Genomic DNA, 20455 nt, shown 5'->3' with positions numbered 1-20455 from the left:
GCCATTCAAACACCCATTGCATCATCTCCTGCCTCATTTAACTACTCGGTAAGTCACCAAACGTATTTGTCTCTTGGTAAGAGGAAGAATTTTTACTTTCAACAAGCCTATTACAACAATAGGGATAAAAGTTCGTATCAAGACAACCAGGGGTAAACATACCATTGACTATTATGATTATAGGGCCAAGCCTTACTTTTTCAAAATGGAAGACTGGATACTAAAGGAAATGCTATTATAAGAAGGCATACACATTACAAATGTTTTGACTCTTAACCACTTGAGATCTTTTGTCACACAAGCCATTCGATAAATATTTAAAGAAGAGGGAATTCAAACAACTTCTTCTAGGTCTTTTACATTCCTAGCACTAGAACACTTGGTCTACGCTGACCTACCCCTATACTCCAACTCAGAGCTTCAACATGCGTACTTTGACACAAAGTATGTGATACTCAGTGTTACAACCAACATAATTCACATATCGAAAGCATGGATCCCTTCATGCATAGCAAAACATTCATAAGCATCACTCATGTCAATCAGCATAAACATCCTACATTCCAACACATTCATACATAAACATCATACATTCCAACACATTCATACATAAACATCATACATTCCAACACATCCATACATAAGCCAACTATGCTTCGAAAGGGTTCAACATACTTTGTGTCATTCGACACTTGCTACAATGTGCCTCAACACCTTACCCTTATTCTCACCAACCAAGTGATGAAATGTGAAGAAAGAACTCATCTTCATGCCACCAACGAGGTGATGAAATGTACAACCTGTACTCTTCTTCATGCCACCAACCAGGTGATAAAATGTACAACCTGTACTCTAATATCATTTGGCAACTTGCCACTCATGCCACCAACCAAGTGAAGAAGGAACTCATCTTCGTGCCAGCAACCAGGTGAAGAAGGAACTCATCTTTGTGCCACTAACGAGGTGATGAAATGTGATGAAAGGTGATAAAGGAACTCATATTTGTACCACTAACCAAGTGATGAAAGCACCTCACCATTCATTCCACCAACCAGAAGACAAGTGGTACAACTTGTACATGTGAACTCCTAGCATTCACAAATAATCAAAAACCCTCAAGCTTTACAACTCAACTAGAGGAGCACTTGTGCCTAACAAAAGTTATAGTCACCAACAAAGTCTTATTACAAGCCAACAACGGCTTCAGTGCATGGTATACGAAGATCAAGCTCTTTAGCCCTCTTACATCTGCTTCAAACATTTCTCCTTTGTAACAATGCAAACACTACAGCTTGTAGAAAGCTTCACATACTCTTGATCAAGACTGTTCGAAGCAAATTCAATTTATATGGTTCATCCAAACCTTCGACTACTACAAGGTGTGGCTTGCATCACAATCTCTTGCTCAATAGTGTGGAAGCAAAATTTGTATATGTTGCCTCTCTTCCACAAAATTTGTATATGTTGTCTCTTCCACATTTTCAAATTTCTAATTTTCCCAAAAAAAAAAAAAAGAAATTGGGAAATTGAACAACTTCAACAAATAGAGGGTAACTACAACTCTCAAAAGCTTCACACACTCTTGATCAAGATAGTGTGAAGCAAAATCAATTCATGGTGCCCAACAAAGCTTCACCTACAAAAGTCTCAACTACAAAGCTTCAACACCAAAGCTTCAACACCAAAACTTCACCTACAAAGGTTCAACTCTCAACTGCAAAGCTTTAACATCAAACAAAGCTTCAACAACAAAGCTTCAACATCAAACAAAGCTTCATTAATAGAGAGCAACTACAATTCTCAAAAGCTTCACACACTCTCAATCAAGATAGTGTGAAGCAAAATCAATTTATGGTGCCCAACAAAGCTTCAACACAAAAGCTTTACCTACAAAGTTTCAACACAAGAGCTTCACCTACAAAACTTTAATACAAAAGCTTCACCTACAAAGCTTCAATACAAAAGTCTCAACTACAAAGCTTCAACACAAAAGCTTCAACACCAAAACTTCACCTACAAAGGTTTAACTCTCTACTACAAAGCTTTAACATCAAACAAAGCATCATCAATGGAGAGCAACTACAATTCTCAAAAGCTTCACACACTCTTGATCAAGATAGTGTGAAGCAAAATCAATTTATGGTGCCTGATGCGAGAATTATACGCGCACAAATTAAACCCTCTTTTTATCAATTGTAGTAAGTATGTAAGTAGGGATCGTTCTGGACCGGGGATTAGGAGGGATTGCAAATCACTTGGAAACTGACTCAAAAACGTAAAATAAAGTTTAAAACACTAAACTAGACTCAAAGAATGTGAAACTAAACGCTTAAAATACTAAAACAAACCAAAAGACTCAAACATCACCCAAAACACTCAAAACTGCCTTAAAAACACTTTCTGGGCAGTTTTGAGCATCTTGGTGAATTTGGACGAATTTGTGCAACAAATTGAATCAAAACACTTATAAACACAAACTAAGACACTTTCTAACTAATTTGGACAATAAAGTAAAGGGGGATTGGTTTTGGATGAATTTGAAATTAAAACAGAAACTTGGAAACAAAACAGATTGTAAAACGAATTTGATGGAATAGAATGGATGGGATGGCTAGCTAAGGGGTTCATCTCCACACATGTTACACTTGCATATAAAACGATTTCCAATTGCTTTTCAATAAACCATGATGCTCAACACCCCAAGTTAACCGTGATGCACTAATTAACTCTCAAATTTTCCTTATGTTATTGAATTGGATGATGCATGCGACAATTCAAATCATTCTCCAATGGTTCTCAACATGAATGCATAGAAGAGATACAATGAGAGATCAATATGCTCTATGAAAATTATAAGTGTTGACGAGGCAATTGTAACTATGAATGCATGATACTCTTGCCAAGAATTCATTTAACGCGATTGTTTATAAGCAACATCCACTACTTGTGAATATAAGTTCATAACTATTAGGTGAAACTCACTTATATTCTAGCGTCATATTCATGCATGAAAATTAAGCGTGCACTCTCAATAAACATACATAAATAAGTTATCAATCAAACAGTTAAACAAATTGAATTCACAACTTATGAAACGTAATTAGAAGTAATCAAATCATATTGCAAGCATAAACATATATTTCGAATCCCCTCTAGCCAAGGGGGGTTTAGTTCCTCATACGTACAAAACAAAGAGAATTGAAATTAAACATTGAAATCAAAGGAAAAGAAACACCTAAACATTCCAACAACTCAAACTTGAATTGTATGAACGTTTAGGCCCTCTTCTCTTCCTCTTTGTTGCTGCACAAGGTCTAAGGAATGGTTGTGTGATGGTGTGAATGGTTTGGGGAGTGGTGGAAATGGAAGGATGGTGTTTGGATTGTAAGGGAGACACAGCAATGAATTTCTGGTGTGTGAATTGTGTATGAATGGGAATGATCTGATCTAGGGGTTAATATGAGTATATATAAGCACTTAAAACCCTAGGGTAATCAGATATGAGCTTGTGACAAGCTAGGACGGCTAGGAGACAAGGTAGGACGGCTAGGAGACAAGGTAGGACGGCTAGCAGACAAGGTAGGACGGCTAGGAGACAAGCTAGGATGGCTTGTGACAAGCTAGGACGGCTTGTGACAAGGTAGGACGGCTAGGAGACAAGGTAGGACGGCTTGTGACAAGGTAGGACGGCTAGGAGACAAGGTAGGACGGCTTGTTCTTCCAATACAGAAATTAAGCAGAAATTAGGCACCATGTGTGAATAGATAAATTCTAGAAATAAGGTTTTTAGGCCCCCTTGTAGCTCCCTAACTGAATTCAAGCCTTCAAATTCGTCCATCCTCATGCCTTCATGCTTGCACTATCCAATCTTGGCCCAAAAGTGCTCTAGAATGCTCCAAAATGCATCTTTTTGCTTCCTTAGCCATATGAACCTAAAAACACACGAAAATGGCTTAAATTACTAAAACAACTCTGAATTCACAATATAAATGCACGAAAACAAGCTAAGTAAGTCGCCTAAATATGCTCCTATCAAATTCCCCCATACTTGGCTTTTGCTAGTCCTCGAGCAAAACAAAACAAAAGAAACCAAAAACAAAACACAATCTAAACCTTCCAACATGTATCTCAGGGATTTCAAACAAACATGACACAATATAGAACATCATTCCCACGATATTTAGCTTACTTTACACTTCAACAAACACTTAATCATAGTTACCACTTATTATTTCACATTTAATCAATTAAAACAACATTTTGAATGTAGTAACATGCCTTAGAGAATTCCCTCAATTCCTTACTAGAATGCACTCAATTTTCACACAGATTTTCTAACTCCACACCCTACACTAGGTATATGTGAGGAGATTGATGTAAATATGAATTCTAACACTCACATATGTTATATCAAAGAAAGCATTTTCTGGATTTACGACAATGACATGAATATGATCTCATGAATGGAATGCTACTACTTAGAATGAGAACTAGTGATTCCATATGCTCATACCAAATTCAAACTCCACAAATTAAACACATAACATCAAGATAGAAGTTGAGGGTTGTAACGGGGCTAAGGGTAATGGTTTAACAAAGAAAGGTAAAGTAAAACAAAGGTTCTTAAAGTAATAGGAAGCGAAGTAATGAAATTGACACTTAAACTCACTTTTAATGGCAGAAATCAACTTTTAAACACAAGGGAAGATTCATGCAACAACTAGGGTCAAATTCACTCTTTTGGACCCTTCCTTCAATAACCAATACTTGTGAGATCATTCTCACTTATTTTTCAACTCTTTTTCTTTCTTTTCAACACTTTTCTATTTTCTTTTTATTTTTCCACAAATTTTTTTTTTCTTTTTTTTTTTTTTTTTTTTTATTTCATTCTTTGGCCGTGCCAAATTATCTTCCCCCACACTTATTTTCTGCAATATATTGATCAAAAGGAGTTCATTCTAAGTCATGCTTCACTATCCAATCTTGGCCCAAAAGTGCTCTAGAATGCTCCAAAATGCATCTTTTTGCTTCCTTAGCCATATGAACCTAAAAACACACGAAAATGGCTTAAACTACTAAAACAACTCTGAATTCACAATATAAATGCACGAAAACAAGCTAAGTAAGTCGCCTAAATATGCTCCTATCAGTGCCTAACAAAGCTTCAACACAAAAGATTCACCTACAAAGCTTCAACACAAACACTTCACTTACAAAGTTTCAACACAAGAGCTTCACCTACAAAGCTTCAATACAAAAGCTTCACCTACAAAGCTTCAATACAAAAGTTTCACCTACAAAGCTTCAACATCAAAGCTTCAATCAAAAAAAAAAAAAAAAAAAGGAAAGAAAGAAAGAAAGAAATGAGGCTAGGCCTCCCTTTCTTTGGGCCTAACAACTTTCATACCAAATATATATGAAGGAGGAGTTTTGGGCAACCACTTAGAAAGGAAAATGGTGAAGTTTTGTTTGAAAAATTGCCTACTAGTAAGATACCATTTCTACTATACAAAAGATTGAAACAGAAGGTTCAACGGCGAACTAGAACAGATAACTACAGCACGACGCCCTTCTTATGGAACCGCATAATCCAGACGAAAGAGTCTAAGTCAAATCCAAGCTCGGCATCATTGCTCTAATTGAAGAGATCGAGAAGCCTCAACAGCCTTTTGCTAGCACCGTCGTCGAAGAACAAAGCTTCACCATACCACATTTACTACTTTGTCAAACAGCAAAAGTATCCCATATCATCAGGATTGAACATACTCCAGGTTTGACGGACTTGTTTTGACCTTCAAATTCTGGAGTCGGCTCACTCCTTTGGAGGAAACTAGAAAACCCTACAGCCCAGTTCAAGAATACACCTGTGGAAAGTCAAGTACAACAAAGCACCTGCATATTCGTCCTTCTTCTCTAAAAACAGGAGTACCTCATATCATCTCTTCTCCCTGTTTCTTCTCTTTATCCTTATTGCTGAATGAAAGACAGGGAGAATGAGTACAATCAGTTGGAACCCAAGATCAACCTACCGATCTGAGACTGATTGCTTGGAACCCTGATTGCTTACCTTGTCTGTCACATTCTTTAGTAGATGTCATCACCTAGAGACTTGGGGGACTCCCACTATATGGTTTGTATCGCACCTGACCAAACCCGAAACTACAAGTAAACTTCAAATGAAAATGATACATTACCTTGTGCATCAACGCCAACTAAAGATACCACTCCTGGATGAAGGAAAACTACTTCTAAGAGAAGATGCCACATCTATTTACAGGAAAGTGAAGGCGACACCACACTTCGGTACTTGGAAGTTTCGTGATTACTCAATAGCTTGGATCTTGCAAGTCCCCAACCGAGGAGCTTGATGCGAGAATTATACGCACACAAATTAAAGCCTCTTGTTGTCAAATTGTAGTAAGGATGCAAGTAGGGATCGTTCTAGACCGGGGATTAGGAGGGCTTGCTAAAACCTCTAAATTGACTCAAAAATATAAAAACAAAGTTAAAAACGTTCACAAAGACTCAAAGGACTCAAAACAGATTCAAAAGACTCAAAACTGCCTAAAAACACTAACTAGGCAGTTTCTGACCTTAAACACAAATTTGGACGAATTTAAGATTATAGGTTGATTCAAAACACTTTAAAACACAAATTAAGACACTTTAACACTAAACTAGACTCAAAGAATGCAAAAATAAAAGTTAAAACACTTAAACAAACCTAAAACCCAAAACAGCAACTAGAAGACTCAAAACTGCCTAAAAACCACTTTCTGGGCAGTTTTGAGCACCTACACTAATTTGGACGAAATTGGATGAAAACTTGAATCAAAATACTTAGAAACACAAATCAAAACACTTTCTAACTAATCTAAGACTTCAAATTAAAGGGGGATTTGTTTTGGACGAAAATTGAAATAACAAAACAAAGTAACAAACTAGGCAGATTGTAAAACGAATTCCTTGAAAACAAGATGATGGATGGATTAGCTAAGGGGTTTATCTCCACACATGTTACACTTGCATACAAAACGATTTCTAATTGCTTTTCAATAAACCATGAATTCTCAACACCCCGGGTTAATTAGGTCCGCTTAAATTAACCGTCAAGTTTTCCTTAAGTTAATGAATTGGATGATTGCATACGACAACCCAAAGCATTCCTCACAAGTTCCCTACATGAATTGCATAATAGAGATACAAGCAAGAATCATTAAGCATCATGAAACTATAAGTGTTGACGAGGCATTCGTTACTATGATTGCATGAAACTTATGCCAAGAATTTGTTTAACGCGATTGTTTATAAGCAACCTCCACTACTTGTGAATATAAGTTCATAACTATTACGTGAAACTCACTTATATTCTAGCGTCAAATTCATGCATGAAAATTAAGCGTACACTCTCAATAAACATACATAAATAGGTTATCAATCAAATAGTTAAACAAATTGAATCCACAACTTATGAAACGCAATTAGAAGTAATCAAATCAAAATGCAAGCATAAACATATATTTCGAATCCCCCCCTAGCTAAGGGGGGGTTTAGTTCCTCATGATACAAAACAAAGAGAATCAAAGAAACACCTAAACATTCCAACAACTCAAACTTGAATTGTATGAACGTTTAGGCCCTCTTCTCTTCCATTCCTCATTTGTACAAAACAAAGAGTATTGAAATTAAACATTGAAATCAAAGAAACACCTAAACATTCCAACAACTCAAACTTGAATTGTATGAACGTTTAGGCCCTCTTATCTTCCTCTTCGTTGTAGCACAAGGTCTAAGGATAGTTTGATGGTGTGAATGGTTTGGGGAGTTATGGATGGTGTAGAATGATGTGTTTAGGATAGGGATGGATGTAGGGGACCTCAAGGCTTATTTTTGAGCAGAAAATATGAAGAATGGTGAAGTATGGATGTGTTATAAAGAGGGGATGAATTTCTGGCGTGAATGGTGAATGAATGGGAATGAATCTTTTGAATGAATGCAATGCATGGTTTTATAGGGAGAGAAGGGATGGGAGAACATGTGAATGGCAGCTAGGAATGATTAAAGAAGGGAATGCATGTGTAATGACAACTAGATTGGTTGGTGCAATGATGAAATGGATGGGAGAGGGAACATGATAGCTAGGTAAAGTGAATGTGGCTGCATGTTTGAATGATTAAATGATGCATGTGGGTTGGAAATGCATGTGCAATGATTCTTTGGTGCTGAAAATGCATGTGTAAGCATGTGTTGGCTGAATTAAAGAATGTGAGGGAATGATGAAAGGGGAAACATGACAGCTAGGTTGAATTATGAAGAGTGAATGCATGTGGCTGATTTATGTGAATGATTATGGGTGATTATGATAAGTGATAAGTGGTGATGATAAGTGTATGATATGTGATTATGATAAGTGATAAGTGGTGATGATAAGTAATGATTTATGATAAGCGATAAGTGGTGATGATAAGTAATGATATGTGGGAGTGTGGCTGAAATGAAGGAGTGGAATGTTGGAATGTTATGCACGGCTAAGGATATAGGAGAGGTTTAAATGTCCTAAAACTAAAGGGAACAAGGTTCCAACACTTTGGTCTTCAATTAGGTCTTCAATTTCGTCCAACACTTTGGCTCCAAGCATAGGCTATCCATCCTTAGCCCAAAAGTGCTCCAAAAGTCTCCAAAATGCATCTTTTTGCTCCTTTAGCCCTTTGGACCTACAAACCCACGAAAATAGCTTAAAGTACTAAAATAACTAAAGAAACATAACGTAAATGCACGAGAACAAGTCATTTAAGTCGCATGAATATGCTCCTATCAGAGCTTCCCTCACTTGGGAACTTAGGGGAGCACTATTTGTACCATACTTGACCAATCCTGAAACTACTAAGCACCAGTCAACGGCATACCGTCAAGGACCCACAAGACTTTTCCTCCAACCAGGAGGCTAATCACAACAAGACACATGTCGATATCAGAGGCCAATCATAGCGCAACACGTGTCGATATCAGAGGCCAATCACAACACGACATGTGTCACTGTCAGAACAAAGCTAGAAACTCTCTTCTATAAAAGGGGATCATTCTCCCACAATAATCCCGGATGTCATTTGTACTAAACTATTCACTAGAACTCACTAAAAGAGAGCTTGAACCTATGTATTTGTGTAAACCCTTCACAACTAATGAGAACTCCTCTACTCCATGGACGTAGCCAATCTAGGTGAACCACGTACATCTTGTGTTATTTGTTTCCCTGTCTCTATTCATTTACATACTTATCCACACTAATGACCAGAGAAATCTAGCGAAGGTCATAAACTTCACACTTTCTGTTGTACCAAAGTCCTCGCCGATTTTGTGCATCAACAAACTAAAACATCACATTGATTCTGGATCCATACTGTTTATCAGACAGAAACAAAAAAACTACACTATTTATCAAACTATACTGTTTGTTGAATGTACAAATTATTAACAGAGAAGCACACTAGTTCGTGTAATAGCGTAATATATGTTTATACTAATTCGTGAATGCATCCCAGATTTTACTATTTCCGTACATTTCAATTCTATTTACAAATGAAGCAAATTGTAAACTATTTCGTAAACACTGTTTATTAAACTTAAAATTGTGAATTATTTCATAAACACTATTTATTAAACTAAAACACCATCGGAATAGAATGTTGATTATATTTAAGTTATTTAAGCAAAGCAACCAAATATGAGGGCAAGAAAATACTATTTAAAGGTTATAAGAAAACGAGCAGCTATCAAAGTGAAGTAAAAATATACCATTTTGTAGAAACATTGCTCATTCAATGAATCTGAAGCATGCAAACTTACATATTACTGTGAAATCACCGAGAATATCCGAAATTTTGTGGTACATATCTCTATTTCTTCTCTGTTGCTTTTATTTTCCTTTTTTTTTTGTGCTTTTTCGTCTGGATGCAAATCAAAATACTCTAAAGTGGAAACATAATTCATTTTTTAGAATCTCAAACATGCAAATGTACATATTTAGTAAATTAAAGTAATAATCATCAAGAATATCAGAATTTATAGGTTCGTACCTGTGTTTGTCCTATTTCGACTCTAAAAATAAACAGTTCAAATGTTTTCAGTTTTTCGTCTTCAAATGTAGTTTTTGGGTTGAGAAATTCCGGATTTGAAGTGTAGAATATTGTTTGAAAACTTGAAAATGCTTTGAGATCTTAACGTGTTAAGCAATAGAGGTTTCGATTTTTTTGTATGGTGTGAAGGGGCTGGTGAACATTAAAGGCGTTGCAGGGATGATGAATTTTAGTAACTGCAACTTTGGCTAACGGGCCTGGGTTAGGCTCTGTTAAGGGCAATTTTGGAATATTAATTGTTATGCAGTTTGGGCTTTTTGTTGAGCCCGTGTGTTTTAGTTTTTGTAGGGCCTGGGAAAAAAATTTTGTGTCTTTATGATTAAAATTTAAGCCTTTTTTATTAAATAATAGTTTAGGGTGGTTTTTCATTTAAAAAAAAAAGTTAGCTCAAGCCTTTTTCGTTAAAGCTCCCATAATTAAATGATGATTGTGGTATACAAGGAGTCTTTCTCCTTCATTTCCTTAGGTTTTGCAAATTTTTCAAATGATGTGGCTGTCGACATCAGATGCCACCTAAGGTGGTATGAAAATGTGGTATAAAAACATGATATGAATAGTATTATCCACGAAAGAATAGTACGAAAGAACCATATAAAATTTCACACACTTCATAGAATTGACCTATGTTGAAAAAAAGGTTAAAGAATGAAATAAGGTTTATGTTAGTTGATAGCAGATTTGTAAAGGATCAACCAACAACAATAACAACCAAGTCTTATCCCACTAGACCTGTTTAGGCAAAAGAATTGGAAACACTTCGCCCACCAAGTCTTGGATAGGTAACTAACCAACCAAAAGCAATGTTGCTCACTTGTCCAAACTGAAGATAGGAGATGTATAGCCAGTACAAGCTGTGTTTATGGCACCCATCTGGGTGGAGTAGCCAAGAAAAGGTTCTAAAGGAACGAAGGTACTCGACCAAAGGAAGTTTTTTCAGGTATGGTAGACACTAGACATTCCACATTGGATGAATGCCCTAAAAGAATGCTTACCGATTAGTAGACTGCCCTTGAAAGCATATTTTTTGTCGATTTCGGAAAGGATGGGTGGTCTCAAGTTGCTGGTTGCCACCATAATAGTGTTCACTTATCCAAACTGAAGATGTGTTAGCAGGAGAGTTATGATAGTTAGTGTTTTTCTCAAGGGTATAAGAAAGGTTTCTCGTAAAGCGAGGGCTTGAGTTGTATGTTGAGTTGAATGAGCTCTGTACGTTGCAAAACCTCTTCTATTTGTAGGGGTGAATTCTATGACGGCCAAGTCCACCAAATGGCATAATTCTAGTAATATTTCAATTCTTCAGCATATTCTTTTAGCATACAAGGAATTATTCTTGGTCAAAACTCTATCACTACCAAGTCTCGTCATCTTCGACTAAGACTCTGAACCTAGTTTGATTATGCGATTGATTCAACCTTTATCCGGAAACCAATCCTGATCCTCAATATTTCTCTTATCTAACATCTTAGAGTATATGGGCTGAGTGCGTGCAAAGTTGGGTCCAAACATTGTCCCCAATTTTCTTGAGCTTTAACCTGCTAGCCAAATGGTTAAGGAAATTAACCCTGCCTCTAGCTGATCATCGGACAGAGCACCTTTATTTTTTGGAGTATCAGCTTGTGCAACTGAATGTAATTTATTGATGCTTGTTGAAATAATAATATGAACTTTTTCACTGATTTACCCAACTAGTGGACACATGAAGGCCTACCAACTAAAGTGGGTGATCATTCTATTTTTTTATTTTTTTTATTTTTTTTTACTTTTTGTTTTGTTTTGTTTTGTTTTTGTTTTTGGGCAAACAACCACTTGTTGCCCCCTCATTTACTTAAGTATCGGCTTTGACAGCCGAATAGTTAAGAAAGGAAAAGTTATTATTTTTCTAGCAAATGAAAACAAAAGTGGCATGATCATAATGATGAGAAGGTCAACGATATTGTTTCAATCTGATTTCGCTCCAGGCTAAATAAGGATCATTTCTAAATATTCTTGACTCGGCCAAATATGTTTGATTCTCAGCCGCCAAATGCGTTGAGTTATTATGCCTCCCCCTCATTTCTGAACATAATTACTTTGCCATTTTTGGCTTTTAACTCAAATAACTTAGCCGAACGGGATTGCTCCAAATTGGTATGTCCAATAATCATATTAATTGACATGATTTTTGCGTCTAATGCCATGTTTCAGCCTTGTTTGTCATTAGAAAATCTCCTAACAAACCATTGGAAACTTTTCTTCTAAGCCAACCAAATTTTCAATCTCAACTGAAAAAATAGGGGGGCCTAGCTTGTTCTTCTAGGCTAACTAACTTTTTTGATTTAGCCAAGAGAATAGGTGTCCTAGTTTCTTCATAGACCAAAATGACAATTTCTTAGGCCGAAGCTTGATTGTGGACTACGCAAAAAATTGCCTCTGGCATTCCAATCCAACCATTCCTTAATGGAATAGACTTGTACCCAAGAACAAAAGGAAAGTGTTTGTCATCTAGCCAAGCATTAAAGCGGGCTCTATCCTCTTTTACCCATTGTTCTTGTAGGGTGAAGGGAGTTTTCACTTTCAACATGTGAGCGAAGATTTTCACATCTCTTCATGGACATCAAGAATTTTTTCATTTTCCATGCTCTTTATTCTTCTCACACTTTTGAATGTGTTTTTCCAATTGTGCTTGGATGTCTTCCAACCAGCTAAATTTAATCAGATTGGAATATTGAAATATCATATGACTTTGTAGTTTTAACACTCAGTCCTACTAGGTGTACCAAAATGTTGACCATAAAAATTACAAAGCCTACATGGCGCATAGGCCAAGTAACTATAAGCTAACTACGTTCTTCTTGTGAATGTGGGTGTGTTAACTCATAACTAATCTCAGTCAGGCGCGTAGAATAAATGTAGTGGTTGTGGTGTTGAATGCGCTGCTGACTTCTGCACTTGAATGACTATGACAGAGAAACAAACATGTCTCGGCCTTGGTTCTAGAACCTAAAGGCAAAGTTACTAAATCACTGCGAAGTTCAATAATGGGTTCGGCTTTCGATGTGCCAAACAAGGAGTAACATGGTAACATCTCACTTCGCCGAGAATCTAATGAGATGACATCTTTAGGTGAAAGAATTGGAAACTCTTCAGTCGCCGAGTCTTAAATAGGTAACTAGCCAACCATAAGCAGTGATCTTCACTTGTTGGAACTGAATATGCTTTTATGTCGCTTGGTTTTACAACTCTGTTGCTGTTTAGTCCAAACTAAAGATGTTGCCAATTGCCAACACAATGCTATTCACTTATCCGAACTGAAGATGTGATGGCGGGAGAATTAGGATAGTTAGTGTTTTCTCACATAAGTGAGAAAGATTTCACATAGAGCGAGGTTTTCGCGTAGAGCGTTTTAGTTGTTTGTTGAGTTGAAGGGGCTCTCTATGTTCCACAACCTCTTGTATTTATAGGGATGAATTTTGTGATGGCCAAGTCTACCGAATGGCATAATTTTAATAATATTCTGATTCTTCAGCATATTCTCTAAATATACACGAAATTATTCTCAGCCAAAACTCTATTGATGCCAAGTCTCGTTGTCTTTGACTAAGACTTTAAACCTAAATTGATTATGCAATTGATTCAACCTTTATCCAAAAACCAATCTTAATCTTAGAGTACATGCAAAATCAAGTCCAAACACATGCACAAAAAAATAAATTTTATAACTCATGAAATTCAAAGCTTAGTGAATGGTGAACCATGACTCTTACAAAGTTAAATTGAAACATATGAGCTTTCATACACTTGAAGCTCATCCTTGCATTCACAAGGTTATCACCCGAGTTGAGGGCCTTCAAAGTCCACTCCTAGCTTCTTGGATGTTTCCTTTCTCCTTCAGTCTTTGCTCCTTGAGTCTTTGCTCCTTTGTTTGCTCCTTAGCTTCTTGAGGATTTGGGGAATAGAACCTCCAAAGCTTCCAAAGTTGAAAACTTCTCAGTCTCCACACCAAGGATATAAGGAGGAGATTGAATGACCTAGAAGAAGTTTTGTTGCTAGTAAAACTTTCCCTGAGGGGCCAACTATAGAGAGGAGAGGGAGAGTTTTTATGCCTCCAAATTCCTTCTCACAAAACCCTAATGAGCTTTAAGTCATAATTTCACTTTTATTCCCACTTGCAATTGAGTGGCATAATTGAAATTATGTAAACCTTTACGCAAGGCTGGCGATCCCATGGTTATTGGGCTTATGTCCCTCTTTGTTTAAGTTGTCATAAAACTTAACCTTAACGGGTCTTATGGACCAAAGCCCATTAAGCCTCGAAAACCCGAAACTAATTTAAAGCCCAATTCGAACTTGCTCTTTAGATTAATTAACTCGTTACCTGCATCTCATTTATATTTTTTTAATCTCATCCTTATACGGTGCATGATCCATTATGTTATAGTTAGCGAGATGATGATTGTAACTTTTACTTATTGATAGCGTATTAAAACTTTCTTTTAATTTTCCCTATGTTGAAGATTGGTGATTGCTTAAATTCAGGGCTTCCACAAATCATGAGTGACACCTAGCAATATGTCATGGCTACCCAATCTAAGTAGAAGTGGTTTGAGAACGTAATCAGTTACAACTATAATGCAATATGGTCATTCTCTAATTCAATACTCTTGACCGCATTGTTTCTTTGATACTTTATTTCATGTCTACTATCAAATGTGATACTTCTCTATATGATTCTAGTGAATATAATTTGGAACATATTTCCTCAATCATTTTCATGTGCTTTGGCCAAAGACTCCCAAAATATATCTCAAAGTATCTTAGGTCAAGGTTCTAAAAGACGCTATGTGCTAGTCGGGTGATGGGCTGAGGCCTAGCTCCTAGGCAGACTACACGAATTTAAGTAAATCTATTATATTTCATGTAAATAAGTGTCTGTTTATACTTTATATATATATATATATATATATATATATATATAATTTCATCATAAACTACAAAATAGAACGACATAAATATTATGAAGTATTGGAACATAATGAAAATATGGAGAACAAGCCTATAATGCATGTTCATTTAAGTATTCAACCAGTCTATTACAATTTATTAAAAATAAAATAAAATTCAAAATGAAAGTTATCTATTTTCTGTTTAAGTAAGTTGCAATCTAGGCAGGTGCCTAGGTGGTCTATGTGGGTGCCTCAATAGATTTAGACGTCCTTTCTTAATTTTCAAACGCCTAAGCATTAATCAGGATGGTGACCAGCCGTCTAGCGCCCAGGAAAGGCCTAGACGGCGCTAGGCGGAGATTTTTAGAACAGATGCAGCTTATGATTTCTTACAAGAAATATATGTTAGAACCCTTTGTTGATCGTTGATCAGTGTACTCAACAACCTTTTGAGCACCCATGTGTTTGTCTTAGGTTCTAACACTAATGACTTGAGACAAGTCATACTCCTAATTGAGTGACACTACACATATTAGCCTTCGCAGATTGTTAATGCCCAATTATCAATCCTATAGCTAGAACCATTTTGAGAATGAACATAAGAGAAAGATCTCATTGATATAACATACTTATATCACTTGTCACTTAAGTTGATTACATTCTTTGAATTCTATTATTGATTAAACACATAATAAGTTTAGTGATTAACAACAAACATTATTCTTCTTTTAAACTAACTAAGAGTACATAATAAGTATTACGTCAAATGAGTTTAAAGCATAATTCTAACAGTACTAAGACCTGTCGCGGAAAAGGGTGGTTGTATGTGAGTCCAAGTTCTTCTTTATGCTAATTAGATAACGTGCAAAAATGCCTTCTCTCAGGGATGTGGTTGCGACATTTTGAAAAACTGTTTCTCCAATATCTCCCAACAGCCATTCTTCCTTGACACTGCAGTTAACAGATCCCTGATTGATCAAGTGCCATTGACAAGGGAGGACATTTCAAGAGTCTCATACTCATGTACATCGTTAGCTTTTTTGGTCCTCAACATCTCAGATGGAAGAATAGTTAAGTTGGGATCGCTTCTAGGTATTAAGAATAGTAGCGCAATTGGAACAATTCTCAACAAACTCCGGATCAAAATGGCCATCCAAAGATTTTCGAACTGTGTCCGCGTAATATTCAAGATGTGGAGTAAGAGGCCTCCAGCCCAAGTAGATGACAGCATCCCTACATGATCAATGGACATCAGTAAAGCAAAGAAAGTACCTTCTATACCTGCAGGGCAGAGTTTGGAACTAAGTACAAGAAGAGGCATCCACTTCAAACGCCCAATCAACACAGAAACGCCTTCGTCAATGACAACAAAAAGATAATCTGGCAAACCAAATTTCAAGTTTATGCGCAACACCAATACCAAGTCTAGCATTCCTGAAGCACCATAGAGCAACTGAGTCCAGAAAAGAACATCCCTGAAAGGGTAACTTTTTAAAAAATTCTGGTAGAGAAGGACCCCAAAAAGGGAACCAACAGCACCAATAGAGAATATGGATCCGACAACCTCCTGTAAGAAGCACATAAATAATGAGTTTGGATTTAGGCGCATCAGACCAAACAATTTCCGGCCACAAGAAATGCACTGGAATTATAGAAGCAGTTCCGGTTACCTTGGAGAAAGACGGACCCCCCTTCGCATCAGTGTACCAATAAAACATTCCTTCACGAACGTTCAAGGCCAGAGCAAGTGACAAGTACATGTATAAGCAAGGCCTCCATACACTACCGCATTTTAATGTTGTCCACATAACCTTGCCAGCATCCAGTAACTTTACACTGACCTAAATTAAGATATTGGCACGAGCATCAGAGAAAGCAGGAACTAAAATGCACAAATAAAAAAGTAATCTCACCTGTTTATAAGCAAAGTTGCGCGCACGAGATTCTCTATGCATTATCCCAACCAAAATGACAAGCCCCGGAGGGATGCTGAGCAACCCAAACACACCCTGTCATAGAAGTGCCAAACTTCCACCATTCAGAAAAGCAATTTCAGCTGATAAATTATCCAAGTGGATAAGGAAATTATACCGACATGAATCTTTTCAAATCAGACGACAGGTTGCAAAATTCAATTTCAAATCGACATGGTTCAATCGACAGGTTGCAAAATTCAATTTCAAATCAATGTTCTGTCTAATATAACAGTATAATATGAATCTTTTCATATGAAACGAATTTCATAAATGAAAATCTACATGAATGAATAAGAGTTTTTCAACCATATGACCACTGAAACTCCTCCATTGATAGTTGACCAGATGAGAATTATATCATTTGAATGTTGGTAAATTCAAAATCCTCGGCAAGCCTACTATAGTAAAAATTGGAAAGGTATGCCTACACATGCCCAAAAATAAAAATATACCAAAAAATTGACAATGCCAGATGTTTTTATGTTGCAACTATAAGCGAAAGCATACCTTAGGGCCCACAAGGTGAACAAGAAACCCACTAAGTGCAAAACCCACCAGTGCCCCGACCGAAGAGCTCAGTCCACACAAGCTCTGCATGTCACCGGCAAGGGATGGATGTCTTATACTGTTCTGTGTAACACAGGCATCAATTGTTACATCGGCAATTGCAACTCCAGCACTCCCCGCCATCAGAGCCAGCAAGGACATTGTCAGATTTAAATTCTTGTCTAGTGATAACACAAGCATGGAGATCACCCCAAGTAAACCTGGAAAGACCAACAGAGAGAGGAAAATAAAGGGAACAGCATTCAGGTAAAGGAGTATTTTCTAGTTTATAATCAGGTCATACTACTAAATGATATATAGTAAATTTCATCTTATACAGATTAAAATAGAAAAACAACAGCCAAGTTTCAAGGTGACTCTTGCAGACAAACTAATGCAGCATCAGATTACAAATACATATACAAAATGGAAGTCATGACTGTCACGGTTCATGAGATTTTAAAACTCAGCCAGAGATTATGATCGTTGGATTGTACAAACCAGCAGTTTCTCAATTTTACGAAAATTGATGTGGAATGGTCAATTCATGTATGTATATATGTGGAACAAATAAATATATGTTCGGGTTCCACGTCCTCTTCTCCTGTGTCAAACTGTGGACTACTTTCCCTTCTACAAGTCATGGCATGTCTTCAACTTCGTTGGCATGTCCTTTTGTGCACACTCTACAGATGCTAAAGTTATCACATGAAAAGAAAATAAGGTATTGCAATGTGGACTAAGGAGAGCCAGTCACTGCAGCTTCTAGGTATCACAAGAAACAGTTTGGAATCTGCTTAACTTAATTGCTGCGACGAAAGCATTTTCAAGGTAGATAAGGGATATCTAAGAATCCTCCTACTGAAACTCATATTTTTAATGTAAGTAAGAGAAGTTTCGAGGGGAAAACAAAACAATTGAATTGACTACCAGTCCTGAAAGCATTCCCTAAGGTCTAGCAGATATTCTATATAAAACCTTCTAGAGATAATTTTCAGTTTTGGACTATCCACAGCACTTAAATAGGGATCCAGTCTCCAGATACAGGCTTTTTTTTTTGGTCTCTTTCAAAAGTCAGATGATGTAGCTGAAAAAGAAAATGATCTGTGACAACATATAACAGAACGTCCTTATTAAATTGCTCAAATTATCCCGAAATAAATTTGAATATGATGCCAATCCAGACTATGCAAGGCCAAATTATCATGCCAATATTTTAAAAAACTAGAGTATGAGAGTCGAAATCAAGTAAATCAACGGTATAATTCCATAAAACATGCTATCACGGTAATCACACTTAAGTAACACAAACTTAAGCTTTAACCGTTAAACATGTTATGCGATATACATCTATCTTGATTTTGAAATGAACATCCCACCTGGAGTTCTGTATACAATAAAATATTATCTCCTTGCAGTGAGATTTTTCAAAGTAACTAATAATTTACTTTCAGAGAGGAAGAAAATGATCATTTTACCAGTTTCTGTTAAATTCAGCATTTCGGTATGAGGACAGACAACCATTAACAGTGGAATGTCAACTCATCTATGAATGCATATGTTGATGATTAAAATTTAAAGTCCAACTTTGTAAAACATCCTTCATGTACAAGTTGAACTTTGAATTTTATATTTAAGGTCAAACAAATGGCACATACTGAAACTAAGTAAGTAGGTACCAGATTCATAGTACTATACATACATACATACATACATATTTTCTGTTTAAACCTGCATGCCTGGCTACTGATCGTACGTCTGCACAAGGAAATGACCATTTGTTTGAAAATCAAACCAGTTATTAGAATGGGAGTCACTTAAAGAGAAAACTAATGGAGCCTACGACTGAAGGCATAAGATTGGATTTTTTCATTCGAACAGACAAGGAGTTTCAAATCTCGATTCCCTTTGTATGTAGGTCGAAGGTATGAGGTAGAGGTCTTACTTCACTGCAGCACAAAAGACTACCATCTGTACACCGTGCACACTTACAGGTGCAAAGGTGCAAACACACACTAGCATTTCCCAATTTTACCACCCATATGCTAACAACTGCCATTTCTAAAATTAATGTTTTTCCCCTTATCTGGAATTGGTTGTTTACGTATCAAGTAATTTACAACATATATTGATCTTAAAACTAAAAAAATTGACAAGAATCAGTAGCCATTACGTATCAAATAAGCAACAACATATATTGATCTTTAACTAACATAACAATATGCCCTTTAATTCAATCAAAAACTAAAAGCAGCATCTGAAATATATAAACTCAAAAACATACATTTATGTAGAAAGATGAGTTGTATCATAATTTACCAGCAAAAATAAAGTATGGTTTTCGGCGGTAGCCAAGAACAGGAAGAGTGTCAGTGAGAAGACCCCAGAAAGGCTTCACAATCCAAGGAATTTGGATGATCCCAAAGTAGACTTGTGCCTCAGAAGGCTGCACTTTCTGATCATCTTTCAAGTAATACTGTATGCTAATTCTACTCAGTCCCATGCTTAGACCCTGACTGATGCCGTACACAATCACCACACCCACCACAAAGCTCCAATGCAACTCGCTGCTCAGCATTCTGAACCAATTTATGGGTGTCCATAGCAAATCTCGGACACCCTTTACTGGAGTTTTCTGCTTTTGGTTCTCTGACTCAGGGTGAAGACTTTCTTTTTCATGTTCTTCTGCTTCCATTTCCATGGCTGATAATTTTGATTTTCCTTCAAAATTTGGGAACAATAAAACGCACCCAGTTGATATATCTCGGTTTTCTGAGGTGGGTTTGTTGATTTTCTTCTCAGAAGCTTCGTCTGCTTGACTTTGACTTAACTCAACAGTTCTACTCTGTCAGGGTGGGGGAAGGGGGAGGGGGAG

At 36.7% G+C, this 20455-nt stretch overlaps 1 protein-coding gene across 1 annotated transcript; it reads right to left on the bottom strand.

The window, feature by feature from the left end:
* Window positions 1-15651: 15651 nt before the first annotated feature.
* Window positions 15652-20455, bottom strand: LOC103964281 (probable folate-biopterin transporter 3). Its single transcript, XM_009377200.3, has 5 exons — window positions 19900-20455; window positions 17542-17801; window positions 16972-17067; window positions 16729-16899; window positions 15652-16625 (listed from the first exon to the last, which is right to left on the bottom strand). The coding sequence occupies exons 1-5, from the start codon at window positions 20279-20281 to the stop codon at window positions 16035-16037; spliced, it is 1500 nt and encodes a 499-aa protein (XP_009375475.2). The 5' UTR covers window positions 20282-20455; the 3' UTR covers window positions 15652-16034.

This window comes from the organism of the source record quoted next, unplaced genomic scaffold (genome assembly GCF_019419815.1).
Source record: "Pyrus x bretschneideri cultivar Hongxiangsu unplaced genomic scaffold, Pyrus_bretschneideri_v1 Contig90, whole genome shotgun sequence".
In the NCBI taxonomy this organism is placed as follows: Eukaryota; Viridiplantae; Streptophyta; class Magnoliopsida; order Rosales; family Rosaceae; genus Pyrus; species Pyrus x bretschneideri.
The sequence above is the reverse complement of the archived record's forward strand: the minus strand, read 5'-3'. Positions and strand labels throughout refer to the sequence as shown.